A 19,863-nucleotide genomic window follows, 5' to 3' on the forward strand; every position below is an offset into this window, starting at 1 on the left:
TGGTAGTGACCCAAGTGAAGCTCTGCAACGGGCAAGTGGAGAGGGTCTGGGCTCCATAGGGCCATCTCCAGAATGGTGTGGGCCACTGTCCCTTGGTGAGGCTGGAGGCTGTTGGGAGGCATAGCCAGGGGTGGGGAGAAATATCTCTGCCCTGTCAGGGCTGGAGGCAGCTATAAAGAAGTCAAATAGAAGAGCAGTGTCTGAGGTTCTGAGTCACAGACCAGTTTCATCCAGGCCTGCTCTGACCACCCAGCTTGATTCCTGATGAAGAGGAGGCTGGGAGGCAGAGGCTGGACGCTGTGTGGTAACCTCTGAGTCAGGACCCAGGCATCATGCACCGCCTTGTGCCCCTTGAGCTGACAGCTAGGGCTCCTGATCTTCACACGGCGTGTGTGGCCGGGTCGCCTGTGGCTTATGACGGAAACCGACTCGGTCAGTGCCAGCCTGTCTCAAAGGCACCAGTGCACAAGTGGACTGAGCTGGGAACCCCAAGGGCCAGTCCTTGTCCAAGCGTCCTGGCTCCAGGCTAGCTCCCCGCTGCGGACAACTTGGAATCCAGCTTTGGAACAGCTCTGAGGCCTTCTCTCCAGATGGTGGGGTCAGGCCAGGACCACAGCACACATGTGGGGGCCGCTTGGGGAGGCCGGGCAAGCAGCCAGAAGCTCACTCCACAGGCCAGCCCCTCGGCCGGAGTCCAGCGCACCTCCTGTCAGATGCCATCTGCTCCCTGGAGCTGCCTGAGGAGGGCTGGGTCCACCGGGGTGATGGCTGACAGGGCAGTGAGACTGTGCTCTACCTTCTGGGGAACGTCAAGCAAGGAACATTCAGGAAGAAGGAAGAGTGGAAGAAACTACACACTCAGAATGTGGTTTTATTTCTCCAAAAGTTAGTCCTGCGTTTGATGCACATGGGAAGGGCACCAGGCCGCTGGTCCCCCCTTGGCCTTGGAGTCACTGAGAAACGACCACTGGTGGCCAGCTGCACACGGTCGTCCAGGCGCGGGCCCACAGCCCTTGCTCCACACTGGCTGCTTCTTTCTCTCTTGTCTGCAGGTCTGGAACTGATGCCTCCTGGGGGCTCAGACGTCTGCGAGGGCCACACGCTCAGATCCTGACCACCTGGACAGCGACACACGGACTCTGCCTGTTGTCTCCACCTGCCGGCTGTCTCTTGAGGTAGAGTCGACCAAAGGTGCCCCCCACCTGCCCTTTGGTGAGGCGCCCAGGGTTCACACAGACACAGCCGAGGACGTCCTGGGGAGGAGAGCAGAGGCCAACATTAACTGGGGGCCAATATCCTTATGTGACAAAGTCGGATAATGGTGAGATCTCAGAGAGGATCCTCTGAACGGGAATAAGGCAATTAAACATATTTTAAGTCAAACTGGCCACCCTGACGTGAACTCAGCCTTCTGTATCTCTGGAGCACAATGAAGAATGAGGTGACCTGGCACGAGGGCCGTCAGCCCAAGGGGAGGCACCTAATCCCAGCAACGGGGTCTTGGGGTGGAGGAGGGTGCTGGGAGCCCCAAACCAGGAGCCTCTTCCAAGGGGTCACAGCTGAGCCCACCCAGAGTCACAGCAACGGCTGGGGGTGGACCCACTGACTGGGGTCCCAAGGCTGGGTGGACGGAGACCAGGAGGGCACTGGGTAGCTCCATTTGCGCATTTCACGGGCAGATTTGTCTAGTCCCACCCAGTGCTGGGCTAGGAGACTCCGCCGCTGTCAGCAGAGCCCTGAAGAGCAAGCACTGGGGGACCTAGAAGTAAACCAGAGATGATTCCGGAAAAAGTAACACGTTCAAACCTACCTTCACAAAATACCTCAGCTCTGATGGGATTATGAGGACGTCAGGGGTGACAGGCAGCTGGGCGTAGGCATAGAAGTGCTCGTAGTCAATGGCCATGTCCTCCTGAGGAGGGTAGAGTGGGTAGTAGCTACAGGGACAGAAACAGTCAAGCGGTCAACAGCTGCTAACCCAGGGACGGGCCCCAGATCCCCTCCACGTTCTCTATCTGCTCGAGGTGGCACAGAAGGCAGCCTTGGCACCACAGGGTGACGCTCCCTGACCTCCACGTTCCTCACAGCTTAGCTCTGTGACCCCAAAGTCATCTCTTGGTGGGGGGCAGGCCATCCCAGCAGGGAGCTCACCTCCGCTGGGTCAGGACGTGTCTGAGTATGCGGCTGAATCTGTCTGAGGTTCCAGAACTGGGGACAGAAGAAAAGCAACACATGGAACAAACACAGAACCTGGATTTCCCCGCTCCTGCCTCCTCACAGGGAGGAACAAAGGGTTTAGTAAACTAGACAGAAGCTGAGCGGCCGAGGGGCAGCAGTAACGGCAAAGACCCTCCCATCAGTTTCTCCATTTGTTCCCGTGCAAGAAGGGAGGCAGGAACCCTGGGTGGAGGACAGAAAGACTGTGAAAGGTCCTTAGCCAGTCTGTACCACCGGGAGTCGAGCATGCAGCCGGGACCAGGCCTCTCATCCACTCTCACCCACAGCCAACATACACCCAGCTCAACGAACACGTGAACTGCTCTGAACTCTCCCTCCCTTGTCAGTGGGATGGAGGAAACTTTTCTAGTACATCCCCAGGCCACTATTCCCTTTGAAGGACATTTGATTAAGCCACAAACGTTGCATTTGTTGAAGTCACATGTTTGGGATGTGAAGATGGCACCACAGGAAAGTGTGCAGAGAACAAGCATGACTACAGCGTAAGGACAAAGACAGAATATGTGTCCTTAGGAGTCTTCCACTGTGTGGACCAGCAGTGACAGAAATGCATTCATCAACCACGTCCACTGGGCACAGACAGCCCAAGGACATGGCGTGAAATGCTGCTGGTCCCGCCTGCTCCAGTGACTCAAAACTCAACTTACTGCTGACCAGTCAAAACCGACTCAAAGCTGAGCCTACAGCGGGTTTTCAGAGGCTGTAAACTGCACAGGAGGAGAAGGCCCATCCTCCTGCAGAGCCGCGTGTGCATTTGAACCATGAGTGAAGTGCCACCTCTCAGGCAGCGCCACAGCCCCCAGAGCCCCCCCTCTTGGTCTGGCAGCTCCTGGATGTCCACGGCCCAGCCAAAGCACAAGGTGCAGCCGCTGGGCTGGCGCACGCCTCACCTGCTGATCTCCTCCGACCCCATGTGGAACAGCAGGTCCGTGGACGTCAAGCCAAAGACGGCCCCATTTATGGAGAGGCTGCAGGGATCGGACACGAACTGTACTCGCTGCAATGAGAAGGGGGTGACATGAACACAGATTTTAACAACAAACTTAGGAACTTCCTGTAAAAGTGGAGATTCTCCAAGGGAAGCCAAGCTGATTCACAGCAAAAGCAGCAACACGTCTGCCTGCTGAAGAAACGGTTTGGACTCTGGCTCCAGGCAAGCCTGGAAGGGCGGCCCCATTCTGCACTCAGGGGACAGAGCTGGTCCCCCCAAGGCCTGTCGTGGTTCTGACTGCTGCTGGCTGAGGAGGGCTGCAAGTACCTTTTTGTCTTCTTTGGACAGATCCGTGTAGCTGAAAGGAGGCTGTGGGTAGATGGGCTCGTGGTGCACGTCTCTCAGCGAAGGGACAAACACGAGGTGGGAGCCAGAGCTGGTTTGGAAAGAAAACAAACAAAACAAAGGTGAAAAGTGAACACCCTTGAGTTAGAACAGCTGGACAACAGCCTTACAATGTCAAAGCTGGACAACACAAGGGCCCACTTCCAGGAAGACTTCCAGAATGTTCCTAAGAGTGAGGAGGGTGAAATCTGGCCTCACATATTTTAGGTCTATTGTTAGGAGGGGTCAGTGCCCCGACAAAGACCCGTAATAAGATGGACTGAGGCTGTGGCTGCAGAGTGGACTTTAGAGCTGCAGGATCCGAAGGTGTTTTACTCTGTTGTGTTTACAGTCGCTCTGAGTGCAGCCCAACAACACGAGGCAAAATAAAGGGCCCTGGTGGTGCAGCAGTGAAGTGCTAGCTTGGGAACATATCAGCGGCTCCACAGGAGAAAGACGTGGCTCTCATGGAAAGTGTTCCCAGAAAGGTTGTTGTTGTGTGTCCTTGAGTCAAAGCGACCCAGAGCTGACCTTTCACAGGCAGCACACGGCACAGGAGGAGGTTTCATCTCTCTCCCCCGGAGCAGCTGGGACTTGAACTGCGTGCCTTTGGGATTGTGGCCCCTACACTATGTCACCAGAGCCCCCGTAAAGATTATAGTCTTGCCAACTCATAGGTAGTCCGACTCTGTCCTTCAGGGTTGTGAAGAGCCGGAATCTGCTCGACAGCAACAAGATAAAGCAGGATCTACTTCTGGTGGGCACTGCAGCTGGAGGGCACTCAGATTCGGGGTTACACGCCCAGCTCACCATCGCCCGTGACACTCTTCTTCAACTCAGATCACAGAGAAGAGGGGGAGCCAGAAAACATGGGGTCCCAAGGCACCACAGCCCGAGCCAGTGGGAAGTCAGCATCGTGTCTGACAGACGTCACCCGTGGGCATCGTACACACCTAACGGGCTGAAGAAGCCAGAGCCGAGGGGGGCTCTGCTAGGAGAAGCCAGGCACGCTGCTTGTCTCTCAGTACAGCTCTGTAATTCTGGGATCAAACTGAAGCCTTGGTCAAACACACACACACAGAGGGGGGACCACACTACCAGCTTCTCCCCCCACCCACCCCTCAGAGCAAAGAGATGCCCTGTTTTCAGTTCACAACAGATGAAAAGGAAAGGAACGTTTAGCAGCGACAGTGAAAGCACTGATGACAGCAGATGGCCCCCGTGATGGTGGCAGAAGGAGAGTCTCTAGGGTTACGGCATCTAAGTGCCGGGAAGGGCCATTAACTCCAGGGCCAACTGTCTGTCGTCCTCACCACACAAAGAGCGAGGGAAAGGACCCGGTTGCCTCGGTGCCGGCCGTCCTTGACAGAGGGGCCCCATAGACCAGACCGGCCTCAAGTGTGGCTCTGGGGCATGTTTAAACCTCATCAGGAGGTTTCATCTCTCTCCCCCGGAGCAGCTGGGACTTGAACTGCGTGCCTTTGGGATTGTGGACCCTACACTACGCCACCAGAGCCCCCGTAAAGATTATAGTCTTGCCAACTCATAGGCAGTCCGACTCTGTCCTTCAGGGCAGCAATGGCTGCCTCTCACCACCTGTTTATGACGCTGATGAAAGTGAGAAGAGAAAAAAAAAAAAAAAAAAAAAAAAAAAAGAAAGTGAGAAGAGAGACTTGGGCAGCAGGAAATGAGCACCCGGAGACCAAGCACCTTTGAATATTAACTGTGTTTCCCTTTACGCTGAAAATTTCACAAGAGGACCCTCCGCATCTATGCTCATCAATGTGGGAGCAAGAGTCCGGTCCCAGTGGGGTGCGTGTGGGAGGGATTGGTCTGGACCAGTCAGTGCTCCAGATCTCTGATTCTGAGGGACAAGGGGCCTGAGGTGTAGGCGTCATGACCCAATCGCTTGGAGGCAGTGGGGCTGCAACAGTTAAAGAGGAACTGCCCTCGCACTCCGGGTTATAACTGGCTGCAGGGGGAGGGTGCGGAGAAAATTCCAGCTATGCTCAGCTTGCAGTTCCTGCACCGTGTGGGCGGGGCCTCGGGCGGGCCAAGGGCTCCCCTCGGCCTGTCCTGCCTTCTGCTATCAGCGATATCTGGCATCTCGGCTGCTGAGGGATGAAAACAAGTTCTCTAACTGAGGGGCACTGATCGGCTCTTTTTTGGAAGAGTGGGGCGGCTCCCTCCCGAGGGCCCCTGCTGGCTGTTGATGAAAGTGCCTGGTGGTGCTGGGCACTCATCCGTGGGTGACAATGTCCGGCTTGTTCTTTGTTTACATCACTGCTGCCACTGCCACTTCAGATGGGGAGTAAAAAAAGCCAAGAGTCCAAACTCAAAGCCAAGGCTCCCAGCCCACGCTGCCTAGACCTTGTGCTCCCAGAGAGCAAGGGTGACAGGCGGGGTCCCGAGGAGCAGGGAGATGAGGGCGGGAAGCGTGGACTCAGCCGTGCCTGCCACCGCCCAGCCCAGTCCTTTGACTGAAGCGAGAGTTAGGGGTGCTCTTCTCCTCTGTTTGCTTCTGCACACCCCTCTGCTCGTGTGACGTAGTGTTACAATGAATCAATCCTGGGATCAGTCCTCATGGCTAAGGGATGGAAGATTATACATCTTGTTTTAAAAGCCACCTTTGTTACAGACTTGTTTTGAAAAGCTTAGCCTCAGGAATGTTTGCTTTTTCCGGGCTCAGATACAGGCAGGCGGATCCCAGGAGGGGAAGCGCCAGCACATCCAGGCAGCTTCTCCCAACCCAGAGGAGGCTCTGGTCGACGGGGGAAGGGGATGTCAGCTTCCGGCAGCACTTTCTATTCTGGCTCTGGGCTCTTCCGGGAGCAGGGACTCCTCTCCCAGATTAGAACTGCACGTCTCTGTCATCACTGATGTGAAGGCTCACAGCTCCTTCCATGTGGCGGATGGCAACGATTCAAGGGGCCCACCTCACCTCAGGGGTCACTCTGGTCACTGCTCACTTCGGCGAAGCAAAGGGCAGCACTGACCAGGGCAAGCACCAGGCCTAGCCCTGCATCACTCACACCATGGGATGTTTAGATCCTCAAGAGTGTTGCTGTGTGAGTCACTAGACCCTCTCAGACTCCTCCCAGGAAGATTCCCACAAGTTTATGCAAAAGCAAGTGAGAGAGGGAAGGAAGAAAGGAAGGGGAGAGCCAGGGGATGGGGAGAAAGAAAGTGGAAACATTTTCTTTCAAGCATGTTTAGCTTTGTGTTTTCCAAAGATCTCTCTTGCACTTGAAGTTCAAGAGTTCTAGCCGATTTCTGAAATTCAAAAGAACAAACAGGGCTGACCTATCACTACTTCTGAACAGCTCAGCGTCTTAGTGGGAAAACCCGAGAAGCAAAGGTTTGGCCCAGCGTTCTGGATTCTGACCTTCTGGTCCCTTCGATAATGGTGCGGAGACACTGCTTGAAGACATCCTCAAACGGACTCGTGAGCAGACAGTTCTGGAAGGAAGGAAAGGAGATGCTCTGGGAACCCGTGCTTGGCAATTATTTCAGTTCTGACAGTCATTTACAGACTCTCGGGACCAGCCACCAAGCCAGGGGTGGAGAGGGACAGCAGGGCCCCGTCCTGGGAGCAGAGCTGAGTGTGAGGCAGGAGACAGGTGGGCGGGGTGGGAATGATTCATCTTGGATGTAAGTTATGAGAAAGGCTGAAAGGAAGTGTGTTTTGCAATCTTTTCTGGAGAAATCTGCCTGATAAAAAGCCCAGGACGGCTGGCCCCAACAGTGGGGTGGCGGGGCCCTGTGTCAAAACTCAGAAAACCCTGGCATGAGTCATCAGGAGGAAGGCAGCTGCGAGGGACCTTCCCAGCCCTGCAACCTGTGGCCACTACACCTGGGAGAACTCGTGTGCTTCTGTGTCATATGTCACAAACAAAGGGACACCAGAGGGATCTAGGGATACTCTCCTCCCAATTTCCAGACAGACATGTGTTCTGGTGAACAATCCCTGAATTGATTGTCTCTATATACATGCTACGTTCTACAAGTTTTCTGGATGGCTACGGGGGTGGTTTGAGGAGTGTCTCAGATGCTGGGATAATCTGAAAGGTGACAGTGACACTGAGGCCTCGACTGCATTCGGTGTCACACAGTCCTACCCTCAACCCGTCCCACTCACCTCCACCTGCTCGTGCTTGGCGTCAAGGAACGGTCCAAACTGCACGGAAGCCCGAGGGGGAGAAACAGTGTTAAGCTTCTAGAGGGCCCTTCTGGCACGTGCCCACCTGACCCAGCCTGGCTGTCTGCAGGGCCTGGTGTTAGCAGATGCAGACAGAGCACCATAAGACTGCCCATCATACGGGCCTTATACTGTCTTTTCACACCCAGCAAAGGGAAACACACCTCAGTGCCAGGAGTCGTGCCCTGAACTGGCTGGAGCAAGGAGACAGAGGTGAGAACCCTGGACAGGTGTGAAGGGTGATGCAAAGGATTTAGTGAGGGCTGGTGGACCACATGCACTTCTCCACTCAAAGCCCAAAGTACAGCTGCTGAGCTGATTGGTGGAGACCCTGGAGGACAGAGCAGAACTGCCCATAGAGTCCACGGTCCAAAGTCTTTAGAGCAGACCGCCCCATCTTTCTCCCGAGGAGTAAATGATGGGTTTGAACTATCGACTTTCTGGCTAAAAGTCTAACACTTAACCCACTAAGTCACCAGGGCTGCTTTTGAGAACCCCACTAGGGATGATTTCCCCAGTTTTCTTATAGGTGGCCCCACAAGGGCCTCCTACCAGGATGCAGACATCGGGCCGGTCGTGGTTGATGACAGTGACCAGGTCCAGCAGGGGGTCATATGTGATGCTGTCTGAAGTGGTGTAGGGCCCGCAGGCAATCAGAACCATTCTCTGTTCAAAATCTAAGACAGAAAGGATGCCAAGATCTTGCTTAATAACTGGTATTAGAATGATGGGAGAAGACAGAACACAAATGCGACTGAGTTAAATTCATCAGAAACCTCTTTAGAGGGAACAACTCTGGGACTCACAGATGTAACAGCTCATCCTCATCCTCAAAGACTATTCCCTCAGGTGGCAGAGACAGGCAGATGGGCAGATAATTTCACCCTGGGGGGCCGCAGGCTGAGGTTTTGAGTGGAGTAAATAGTTAGGGCATGGGTGACTAATGTCAAGGATGACAGTTCAAACCCTGGGAAGTAAAGAGTGGTGAACCGCTTCAAAAGGTCACAGCTCTGGGGAGCTCTGGTGGCCTAGTGGTAAGGAGCTGCAACTACAATCCCAGAGGCGCACGGTTCGAATCCACCAGATGCTCTGCAGGGGAAGGAGGGGCAGTCTCCTCCTGTACCAGTCAGATCTGATTTGACGGTACACTCACACAAAAACAAATAAAAAATTAAAAAAAAAAAAAAAAAGGGTCTGAGCTCTGAATTGGCTTGACAGCAACTAACAACAGCTTTGTGTTGACTGATGACTCCGAGCTTTTCCACCGAGGTAGTGGACTGGATTCCTGGGCATTGCATCTGCCGCGGTGTGTGTGTACGGTTGTGTTAGCTGCCTCAAGTTGGCCCTGGCTTCTGAGCCACTCAGCATACACCTGAATGAAGCATTGTCCGGTCACCTGCTACACCCATGACCGGTCAGACAGGACCACGGTGATCTACAGGTTTCAGCAGGGCGTTGCCAGGCCTTTCCTCCTAGTCTACAGGCTCCACTAAAACTTGATCAGCGTCACAGCAATGTGCAAGCACCTGGCAGACGAGGAGATACACAGGAGGTGTTCTGGCTGGAATCTAAATCTGTGTCTCCCACATGGATGGAGAATTCTGCTGTGCGTCAAAACTAGGGAATTAACACTGGTCCATGACTGTCATCTAAACTCCTGACTCTATTTGTCATCCCCTCCAATGTTCTTTTCTCCTCTAGGATCCAAATCAAGATGTCACATTGCATTTGGAGAAATAGTTTTTTCGATCCAGGGCCTCTCAGATCCCCAGGTGTCAAAGGTCCTGGGGGGCACTGTGTCCTCAGGGGTGATCGGAGCCCAGTGCTAGACATCACAGGAGCAAGAAATAATTTTTTAAGCTTTCTATCTCAAAGCAACCTGCAAACACCTGTTAAGCCTTCATCTGTAAATGATAATCTCTGCTGTCAGACCGAGGTGAGCACATCAGCAACGCGCCCCAGGTTCAGACCCTCGGCCTCTGACAAGGGTTTGTGGGACTGCCAGCCTAGTTGTGCCCTCCACCACCCGCCAGTCCACTCTCCTCAGCTTGGACTCCTGAGAGCCCTACTCCGAGCCTTCTTGTCCACCACCCTCAGAGCTGGCAAAAAAAATCTGTTAAACTAAAACTTACCTCCATCATCTTCTTCAGTGGGCTGATGAAAGGGAAGTGGTACTCCCTTAAAAAGAGAAAAGCCATACTGAGGTCAACTGCCTAACCTCACCTTTGGGGAGAGGGGTGGGTGCATGAAACAGTGGGAAGGGGAGGGCTAAGTGTCTTGCAAACTCAAGCTCATGGGCCATAGTCTAGACTGATCCAAGTGACAGAGCGACAAAGCAGCACATATAACGGGAAGTCGCAGCTGTTGTTAATGCCATCAAATTAACAGAACTCATAGCAAGCCCATGTAACAGGGCAGGCCGGCCCGACGGTGTCCTAGGCAGCTTCCACAGGCAGGAGCCCTGGTGGACCATGTGTAACAATGGTTTGCTGCTGGGAAGTTGGCAGTTCGAATCCATCAGCCTCTCTAGGGAAGAAGGATGGGTAGTCCCCCCCCTGGAAACCCAAGGGGCAGTTGACAGGCCTTGGAATTGACCGATGGCAGTGGGCTAGGGTTATTTTTTATGGCAGATTGCAGATCTTTCTCCTTTGAAATGGCTCTGAGTGTGTTCAAACTACCAAATTGTTGATCAGCAGACAAACTCTTAACCCTCTACACCACCTGGGCTCCGTAAGAAGTCACTGAGCAAAGGGTGGGAGCAGAACAGATGCCTGGATGCTCTGAGCAAGGCTGGGAGCAAAGTTCTCCTCACACTTTTAAAATCTTGGATTACTGCCTAGATCTGGCCGGCACGTTGGGGTTTGCGAGGCAAATCTAGTTGAAGCTCACTTTTATAAATAAACTTTTATAGGAACATATCCACCCTCGTTTACGGATGGGTTGTTGACGGCTGCTGTTGTGTTACCATGGCAGAGGTCAATGACTGTGATAGAGACTGTCAGACACACACAGGCTCAAACATTCATGAGAATCCCTTGCAGAAAGAAAGGGCTTCCTAACTAGAGGTAAAGCGGTTTGGTCACCATCCTAAGTTTAGAAAGAGCCAGGAGGAAAGGTGGAGTTACCTCGTACAGCTTGGTGGCGACCAGTTTTCTGCCAGTGGGGTTGATTCCCTCCATAATTACAACCTGAGACAAGAAGAAAACACGACAGTTAGAACTGCGGTAGATGAGAGTCTGGAAGGCATTACTGTGACATGGTCAAAACTACTCCCCAGCTAGCGTCTAGTTCTAATTGTAAATGTGGGGCAATCTAGAAAATAAACAGAGGCTTCTAGTAGTGATGATAATTACACTCTACAGGAATGGCCTCATCTTCACAGTAATCCAATGAGGTAAGAATTATTAGCTCCATTCTACAGATGAGAACAGAGTGGCTTCGAGAGGCGCAGTAACCTGCCCGCAATTCCATGATGGGTAGAGACGGCATTCTAACCTGGGCAGCAGGCCCGGGCCCGGCTCAGTGCACACAGGCCAGGAGGCAGGCCCGGTCACGGCGTGCGCCAGGTCGAGCGTGTTAGCATGGCCAGCACAGAGCGATCGCAGGAGCAGCGGCCTCACCACAAAGGGCCTGTTCTGAGGGCCGAGCTCCATCCGCTCTGTAACGTAAACCACACACTCCCATCCAGTAGATGGGACTCGATCTTACCTGTCCAGGAAATAGAGAGTATTCTTTGAGCTCTGATAAATCCACCGGGATCTGAGCACCTGAGGAATGCTCCCGGTCTCCCTCCAGGATCACGGACTTGGAGTTGAGCTTGCCGTTGCTATCACAGCCAATCTGGCCCAGCAGGGTGACCGGCTCCTGTGCAGAGGGGTGCATGTGAGAACAGGAAAGCGAACAACGAGGCCACAGGGTGACTGGAAAACCAACGCCAACAAGGGCTAACCCTTCCTGGAAGCTTCAGACCCCAAGAAGCCCCTGCACGTCGCTGTTTCTCAGGGTCAGAGCTCTTGAAGGATGCTGAGGTAGCTCGTCCACCCACCCACAATGCCTGAGTCCCTGCCAGGCACTGCCCCAGTGTGGGCCTCTCAAGTACACGTCCCAACCCCTAGGGCCATGCACCCCATCTCTGGGCAGCTATAACTGTTAGTAACCCCAAAGCAACTCACTGTATCACAGTGATTCCGACTACAGCGGTCCACCCCACAGGCAGAGCAGAACCACCGTGTAGGGAGGGCTTCTGAGGCTGTGTGTTGTTGGGGAACACATTGTCTCACCCCCGGAATAGAAGGTGGTGGGTTTGAACTGCTGATCATTTGGTTAGCAGTCCAACACATAATCTGTAGCATCACTCGGGCCCCCTAGAGGTTAATAACAGCTAACACTTGCTGAGCTTATGAAGCACTAGACACCGATCTATAGCTCATCTAACCCCACAGTAACCCCAAGTGGACAGGGCAGACTCAGGGTTACAGAGATCTCTTCCTGTCTTTCAGATGAATTTACAGGCAAGTTACAACAGGTGCACACAGTTCTCAGGTGGCCTTACTTTGTGCTGTTTGTGACTCATAGCGACCCTATGTACAACAGCCCTGAAACCTGCTCTATCCTGTGCCTACTTTACTGTCTCTGACACACCTACCCCCATTATCCCAGTCACTGTATCAATCCACCTCATCAATGGTCTCCCTCTCTTTCTCCATCCCTCCACCCTCCCATGCATGATGTCCCTCTCCAAGGACTGGTCCCTCCTTGCAACATGCCCAAAGTATGTCAGACGAAGTCCCAGAATCCTTGCCTCCAAGGGGCAGCCTGGCTTCACCCTCTCTAGGACAAACCTGTTTGTTCTCTGGCAATCCATGATATATATTCAACACTCTTCTGTGGTACCACAGCTCAAAGGCATCAACTCTCTATCATAGCTAGTTATTGTCTAGCTCTCTGATGCATAGAAAGCAACTGCAAAGACTATGGCCTGGATCAGGCACATCTTACTTTAATGTAAAAAAAAAGTACCCTGTCATGTGTTCCATGTTGAGCTGCTAATGGACATTGAGTGAGGTTTGAATCGATTGCGGCTCCAAAGGAGAGAGCTGAGGCAGGGTCCTGAAAACATGTATAGTCCAGGAACGAGATGGGGGTCACCATGAGGGGCACTGACTCCACTGTAGGAGGTCTGGCTACTGCAAGAAAAGACTCTAAGCCTTCAGGGTTGTTAGGTGTCGTCGGGTACGACTCATAGTGACCCTGTGAACAACAGATCTGAACCCTGACCTGTGTCCTGTGCTGCCCTCATCATTTCCCACACACTCGAGCCCCCTGCGGCAGCCACTTTGTCATTCCACCTGGTCGAGGGTTTTCCTCTCCTTCACTGTCCCTCCACCTTTCTCGGCATGATGTCCCTCTCCAATGAACTTCTAGCAACATGCCCAAAGGATGTGCGACACAGCTTGACCATCCTTGCCTCTGGGAGCACTCTGGCTGCACTTTCTCCAAGACATATCTCTTTGTTCTTTTAGCAGTCCACGGCACTCTCCTCTACCACCACAACCCAAAGGCATCTATTCTTCTGTCATCTTTCTTTACTGACCAGCTATCAGATGTGTGACAGGTGACTGAAAAGACCATGGCTTGAATCAGGTGCACCGTGGTCTTTAAATGACTTAAAAGCCACTGGTGCAGCAAGTGAAGGTGAGGAGGGTTAAAAATTTGTTAGAAATAGGTCTTAGTTCAACTATATCCAAGTTAGGGCAAATTTGTATGTCACTAAGGGGCAAGTACTAGCTGTCACTTTTAGGATTAAGGTGCGCCTGACCCAAACCACGGTAGTTTTAATCACTTCATATGAATGACAAAGTTGGATAATAAGTAGGGAAAACCAAAGAATGAATTCCAAAATGTGGCTTAGCAGAGACGGTGAGTCTCATATGTTGTTGTTAAGTGTCATCAAGTCACTTGAGACTCATAGCGACCCATGTAGGACAGCTCCGAGCCCTGCTCTGTCATGAGCCAGCCTCATCATCTCTGACACACTCACCCGATTACCCCAGTCACCGAATCAATCCATTTCATCCGGAGGCTTCCTCTCTTGCGCTGTCCCTCCACCCTTCCAAGCATGATGTCCCCCTCCAAGGACTGGTCCCTCCTGGCAACATGCCCAAATGTCAGCTGGAGCTTCAAAAATCCTTGTCTCCAAAGAGTAACCCGGTTTCACCCTCTCCAGGATGAACCTATTGGTTCTCCTAGCAGTCCTTGGGATATTCAGTACTCTTCTCCAGCACCACAGCTCAAAGGATCAATTTTCCTTCTACCATCCCTAGTCATTGTCCAGCTTTCTGACACACAGCAAGCCAACTGTGAAGACCATGGCCTGGATCAGGAGGCGCATCTGAGTCTCCAGACTGACACCATTGTCTTCAGTACTCTGGAGGGGTCCCTGACAGCAGATTTCCCCACTGCAATCCATCTTTTGATTTCCTGGCTGCTGGTATCAAGAGGGTTGTTTGTGGAGCTGAGCGAGCTAAAGTGTTAACAATCTCAATCTCTTCACCATCTATCGTGATGCTGCCAACTGGCCCATGGTGAGAATCTTTGTTTTCTTGATGTTGAGCTTCAATCTGCATCAAAGGCTGCAGTCCTTGACCTGTAGCAATACCTCCTACACTTTAGGGCATATTCTCAGACAAGGCCAGTCCCTGGAGAAAGACCCTCAGTGAGACGGGTGATTAGCTGCAGCAATGACGGGCTCAAGCACAGTAGAGATAACGAGGGCGACAGTTGCTATTGGTGCCACGTCAACGGCACCTAATAATAACAACTGTCCGTAAGGTGAGCGTTCAGACCCATGACTGTACCATTATTAGGTCCATTTTCCAGATGAGGAAAAATGAGCAACAGTTTAGGTAAGTTATCTACGGCCAACAGTGGGTGACGCCTTGGTGTAAAGCCCAGAAGTCTGGCTACTGAGCCATGTTCTTCCCACAGGCTACATCGCCTCTTGGCAGGAAGTTCTCTGCTACACGGAGCGGAAATCTCTCCCCCCATGGCTTCCTCCGTCCTATTCCACACCAGGGCTACAGCAAGCAAGTCTAATCTCCTGCCTGACCGTACATCCTTGCCTTCCTTTCACCACCCCGCTACATCTGTCTTTTTGTGACAGTTCTGTCCATCTTCCCCAACTGGTCACTGTTCTCTGAAAGGGAACACATGATAATAAACCCCACTGGCGTCAAGGAGATTCAGACTCACAGCAACACAACAGAACAACACACGGGTTTCCAAAACTCTAAGTCCTGGCGAGCTCTGGTGGCCTAGTGGCAGGAAACTGCACTGCAATCCCAGAGGTGTGTGGTTCAAATCCACCAGATGCTCTGCTGAAGAAGGAGAACAGTCGCCTCCTGTACCAGTCAGATACAATTTGACAGTACACACATAAAAAAAAAAAATAAAACAACAACAACAACAAAACCTCTAAGTCCTGATGGAAGCAGACGACTACGTCTGAATCCCTGGAGTGGCTGCTGACTGACTGACCTTGACCTTGTGGTTAGCAGCTCAACACTTAACCATGAGAGGTGCCTGAGAAACGCAGAACTTTCTTTACATTAAAAAAGAGTCCCAGATATTTCTGTCATCACAGGAGACTAGAGCGAGGGCTGCATGGTGGAGGGGACCTGGGGGAGGGTTTGTAAAACAATGAAAGAATCTTTTCTTTTACTTTTCCATAATTTTTGGACTCATGTACTTATAACTTGTTAGTCAAATTTGTGTCTTCTAGGTTGCAACACCCCCATGATACATCTTCAAGGATATGAACATGTACAGCCAAGCACAATCAATAAGAGTGCATCTGAATTCCAAAATCAATCTCCATAATAGTCTATGTGTTTCCTACTGCCAAAGGGGCCCTTTAGAGTAGTGAGAGAAGATCTTCACCCTGAAACCCACAGCGTCCCTTTTCAGCAGGAAGTAGCTAAGAGAATACGCCATCCCCTTTTCCTTATGACTCAGGGTGAAGTCTCTCTCAGGGAGGAGTGATAGGGAATGGCAAAGGATACACTGACAAAGAAGATTAATCAGAACTGGCTTTGACAAGCACTGTGGCATTTGGACAAGAACAAACTGGGAGGAGGGTAGAGAGAATAGTGCAACAATGAATGAGTGGAAGCCCAAAATCTCTGTAAATGTTTATGAAAATTAATAAAATATAATTATAGAGAAAAAAAAAAAAAAGAGTCCCAGAGAGGGGGCACTGCTGCCTCTGCCCAATTAAACCGAGATGTAAAATGGCGATCGGCAGCATGTGCTCTATATAATAAGAGATCATACGAGGAGGGGCTGCGGTCACTGTCAGGATAACAAGACCCAGCAGCTAGACCTTTGCTGGTGTCCTGACACGTGCAGGATTCTATTGGAGGGAAGCCCCCCGGGGACCGGCTGCCTCACAGCTTCTATCACTAGGGAAACAAGGCTTCACTCTCTGTTCGTGTGCAGGACCCTGGGCCAATGAGGAAAACAACGGTCTCTGATCGTGAAGCCAGGTGCAGACGGCACTTCCAGGTCTCTCTTCAACGCCCCCATCAGAGTGGCTTCTATCAAGATCGCAGCTCTAATTGGAATGTACACAAGCGGACAGAAAGGATGTCTTCTCATCATCGCAATTTACAGACACGTTAATTAGCAAGAACTATTAGTGTGACTCTTACTTGTGCTGGGGCTTGAACAGGGGCGAAAGCCTCGATCTTGTAGTGCTCCTGGAGTTCACTGCCAAGTTCTTCTATCTTACAGGTCAGAACTGAAATCCCAGAGGTGAGAAAGTGATACATTTAAGAAACTTGACTTGTCAAGGAGAGAAAACACAGCAAATTGTGAAGGAGTAAAATCAGTCATTTCAGTGGAGCAGGAAGGTGCTCAGGACATCTGGTCAACTGGCTCAGATTTTTCCAAACAAGCTTCCAGTCAACTGTCTGCTCTCTGGTCTCCCACTGGGCCACAGGAGGTCGTGTGGTGCGGGCCTAGCAACCCCAAGCCTTCTCTTTCCTCAGGTCATCCCTCAGGTCCAGGGGAGGGCCAACCTGGAGGATAGCCTCCCCTTCTCCACAAGAAAGGGGCCATACATGTCTCCCAACTGGACCCCTCTCCTTGGCTTGAGTTTTTATTACTGGGAAATGGTTTTTCTCTAGCAATACAGTGCCGAGTGATGGGACTTGGGAGAATTACTGGTCATAAATTGAACTGGGCCCCCAAAGATATGAGTCAGCTTGGCTAGGTTATGATTTTCAGCGATTTCACACTTAGGTAATGATCTAATTTGCCAGCTATGTAATGATGTAATGACACTCGATGGTGACCAGCCAATCAGTTAGAAGAGGGTTTGGGTGGGACGCGATAATCTTAATCAGGGTGTGGCCCGAGGAGTTTCCCTGCAGAATGACCCACATCATTATATCTATATCTTACTTTCTAAGAGTTAAAGGAGAACAGAGGAGGAGAGAACGGACTGCAGTCAACAGAGAGGCAGGAGGAGACTCTCATGACCCAGGAAAGAAGGATTCCAAGATCGAAGAGCTCCAGGGAACACCAGGCCCAGAGATGCTGAGAGGAGCTGGACTGCACCCCTAGGGCGAAGGGAGGGAAAAAGCCTTTCCCTGAAGCTGGTGACCTGAATTTGAACTTCCAGTTTCCTACACTGTGAGGGAATGCATTTTTGTTAAAACCATCCATTTGTGGCATTTCTGTCACAGCAGGACTAGATAACTAAGACAGAGTTACTTCCTGTCCTTGTACCAGGAGGGACATGGACCATGTGGTGTCCGCAAAGATAAACCTTGAGACTTCATGGTGCCAGCATGGCTTGTCTACTTTCTCCAAAGTCACGCAGGCAGTTTGTACCTATGCGGATTGTCAAAATCAAGGGAGACCAAAAGGAAGGGAGAACAATCACCTTCTCGAATGTCTGGAAGCTTCTGAAACATAAATTTGTAGCTGCTGGTTAGTGGCTTTGGGTCCCCCAAGACCTTCAGGCTGAGGTTCCCAGCCCCGCCTCTCCCGGACCAAGACACTCCCTGCGCTGAGCCAAAGAAGGTGACCACTTCTCCACGGTTACTCCTCGCGCTGTACTTCTGAGAGGGAGTAGCACTAGTGGGAAGGGAAAACAGCAGAATCAGCACTGGGTTCCTATCTGAAGGGAGAGAGGGAGAAGGGAGGTTCTCGTCTGAAAATGGGATGGGAACAAAGACTGGCTAAACGGTCTGTGAATGGAGTTAGCAAAGTGGGGTCTGAAGGGAAGGGGACGCTGAGGGGTAGCAAACATGCTCAGAGAAGTTTTGAGACTGAAACATATTTACAAAGATTGTAGTTACTGTGGCACTAAAACAAAACAAAGGTAAACAAGCCCTCAATTAGCTGCCTTTCTTAAAAACCAAATGTCAAGGACTATTTTCTTTCTCTCCTCATGAATTTTTAGTTCATCAGAGCATCATCTGGGTCTTCAACTGTGGGAAAGCCAAACGTTGATGGATAGGAAATTTCTCAAATTGGAATGTGCCATTACAATTAACTTGTGGGAAAACGAGATGAGATTAAGGAAATTGCCCCTGGAGGGAGGAGAGGCAGGTGAGTTAACTGCTGTTCTCCACAGCTCACCTGGGGACAGGATTTCTCCTCAGTCACTGGAGGCTGAGATGACAAAACCCTTTCAGCACAGGGGCCTGAGTCCTTTGTTGTGTGACACACCTCACAGAGCGGCCTACTTAAAACAGGCTTTGGGTCCTGTGACCTGGAGCAGCTCCCTGCGGGCCAGCCTCTTCCTCCCGCCCCCCCTGCACCAGCCTCTTCCTCCCGCCCCCCCTGCACCAGCCTCTTCCTCCCGCCCGCAGACGAGCTGCAGAAAGCCAGCGTGAGGCCCGAGTACGTCTTCACTGAGGCAGGCTGTTCCTGAGGAATTCACAAGTTACTTTCATTAATTACAAAACCAGTTTCTGACGTCAGCTTTATTAGCGTGTTAGAAAATGACAGGGTGGCAAAGTAGGGCTGCCCTGGCCCCTCCCTGAAGAACTCTGGGGTGCTCACAGGAGGTCAAGGGGTAAACAGGTGTCAGAGGACAGTAGGTTTCTAGAATGGACTGCTGCTTCCGCCTCGCTGAGGGGAAGGATCCCTCTACACTGGGCTTTAAAGACGCCCCTGTAAGTCAAGAAAGTTCATGTCCTCGAGCAGCCTAAGAGCCTCCAAGCAGCAGATCACAAAGGGCCAAATGTCCTGCAGACGCCACAGACTCCCTCCCCGGCTGACTGCACCGCTGCCGTCTCCTCTCTCAGCAGCAGAGTTGGGGGGCCTTAAGCTCCGGTCAGTCCAGATGTGGCTCAAGGTAGTGGCCGTGGCCCTGGGAGTAGGCATCCCCGTCAGAGGTTAACGTTACACCCTCACGAGGCAGCACCTAGAAACCCTTGTGCTCACCAGAACCCGTCCCGCCATGCTCTCTAATACGAGACACACCATTTACGAATTTAATAACCACCCCCACCCGCTCATGATCTCTGTGGAGTTGCGTGCTGTGGGGCAGTGGGCCTGCAACACCCTGTAGGTCAGTGTGGTTTCACAGGGACAGAAAAATGATCGGGAACTAGCTGTAACCTGACCGGAGAAGGATAAACATGTTATGCAACCTTACAAAGATACATGCATTTTTCTTGAAAAGGAAATACTCTGATTTGGGAAAAAAAAGAGAGAAAGAAACCTAGCACCATACAAAACTGACAGGAGCAGGTGAAAATCTTTTTGCCTCAACTGGCAGGGCTACTAAGGCTCCCTGACTTCTGAATAGACGGGTTGTTTTTTACAGAAGCTATCAGTTCCCGATCTAGGAAATGAGCCTAAGAAAAGTGAGTTTCCTTAATTGTTGTACAAAACAGTAATTTTCCACAGGAAGCGGAGGGCAGAGCACTGGGCTTCCCGGTCAGTGTGCTCACTCACCCCGTTCAAGTGGGGACCGGGCACTGGGGACTGCAGAGCCCAATGGGGCACTGGGGACTGCAGAGCCAAGCGGGCACTGGGGACTGCAGAGCCCAACGGGGCACTGGGGACTGCAGAGCCAAGCGGGCACTGGGGACTG

General features: G+C 51.8%; 1 protein-coding gene across 1 annotated transcript in view; it reads right to left on the bottom strand.

Moving 5' to 3' along the window:
- Positions 1-1,103: 1,103 nt before the first annotated feature.
- Positions 1,104-19,863, bottom strand: part of POLA2 (polymerase (DNA directed), alpha 2, accessory subunit) — a 37,013-nt gene continuing 18,253 nt past the window's right edge. The window contains exons 6-18 of the mRNA XM_006901447.1: positions 17,698-17,891; positions 16,460-16,548; positions 11,460-11,615; positions 10,877-10,939; positions 9,884-9,929; positions 8,304-8,428; positions 7,692-7,730; positions 6,939-7,012; positions 3,497-3,605; positions 3,129-3,235; positions 2,152-2,208; positions 1,811-1,937; positions 1,104-1,253 (exon numbers count right to left, since the gene is read on the bottom strand). Of these exons, the coding sequence (XP_006901509.1) occupies positions 1,104-1,253; positions 1,811-1,937; positions 2,152-2,208; positions 3,129-3,235; positions 3,497-3,605; positions 6,939-7,012; positions 7,692-7,730; positions 8,304-8,428; positions 9,884-9,929; positions 10,877-10,939; positions 11,460-11,615; positions 16,460-16,548; positions 17,698-17,891 (1,336 nt within the window). The remainder of the gene's footprint in view (positions 1,254-1,810; positions 1,938-2,151; positions 2,209-3,128; positions 3,236-3,496; positions 3,606-6,938; positions 7,013-7,691; positions 7,731-8,303; positions 8,429-9,883; positions 9,930-10,876; positions 10,940-11,459; positions 11,616-16,459; positions 16,549-17,697; positions 17,892-19,863) is intronic.

Source organism: Elephantulus edwardii, unplaced genomic scaffold, assembly GCF_000299155.1.
Source record: "Elephantulus edwardii isolate Elephantulus edwardi_28Jun2011 unplaced genomic scaffold, EleEdw1.0 scaffold00328, whole genome shotgun sequence".
NCBI classification, from domain to species: domain Eukaryota; kingdom Metazoa; phylum Chordata; class Mammalia; order Macroscelidea; family Macroscelididae; genus Elephantulus; species Elephantulus edwardii.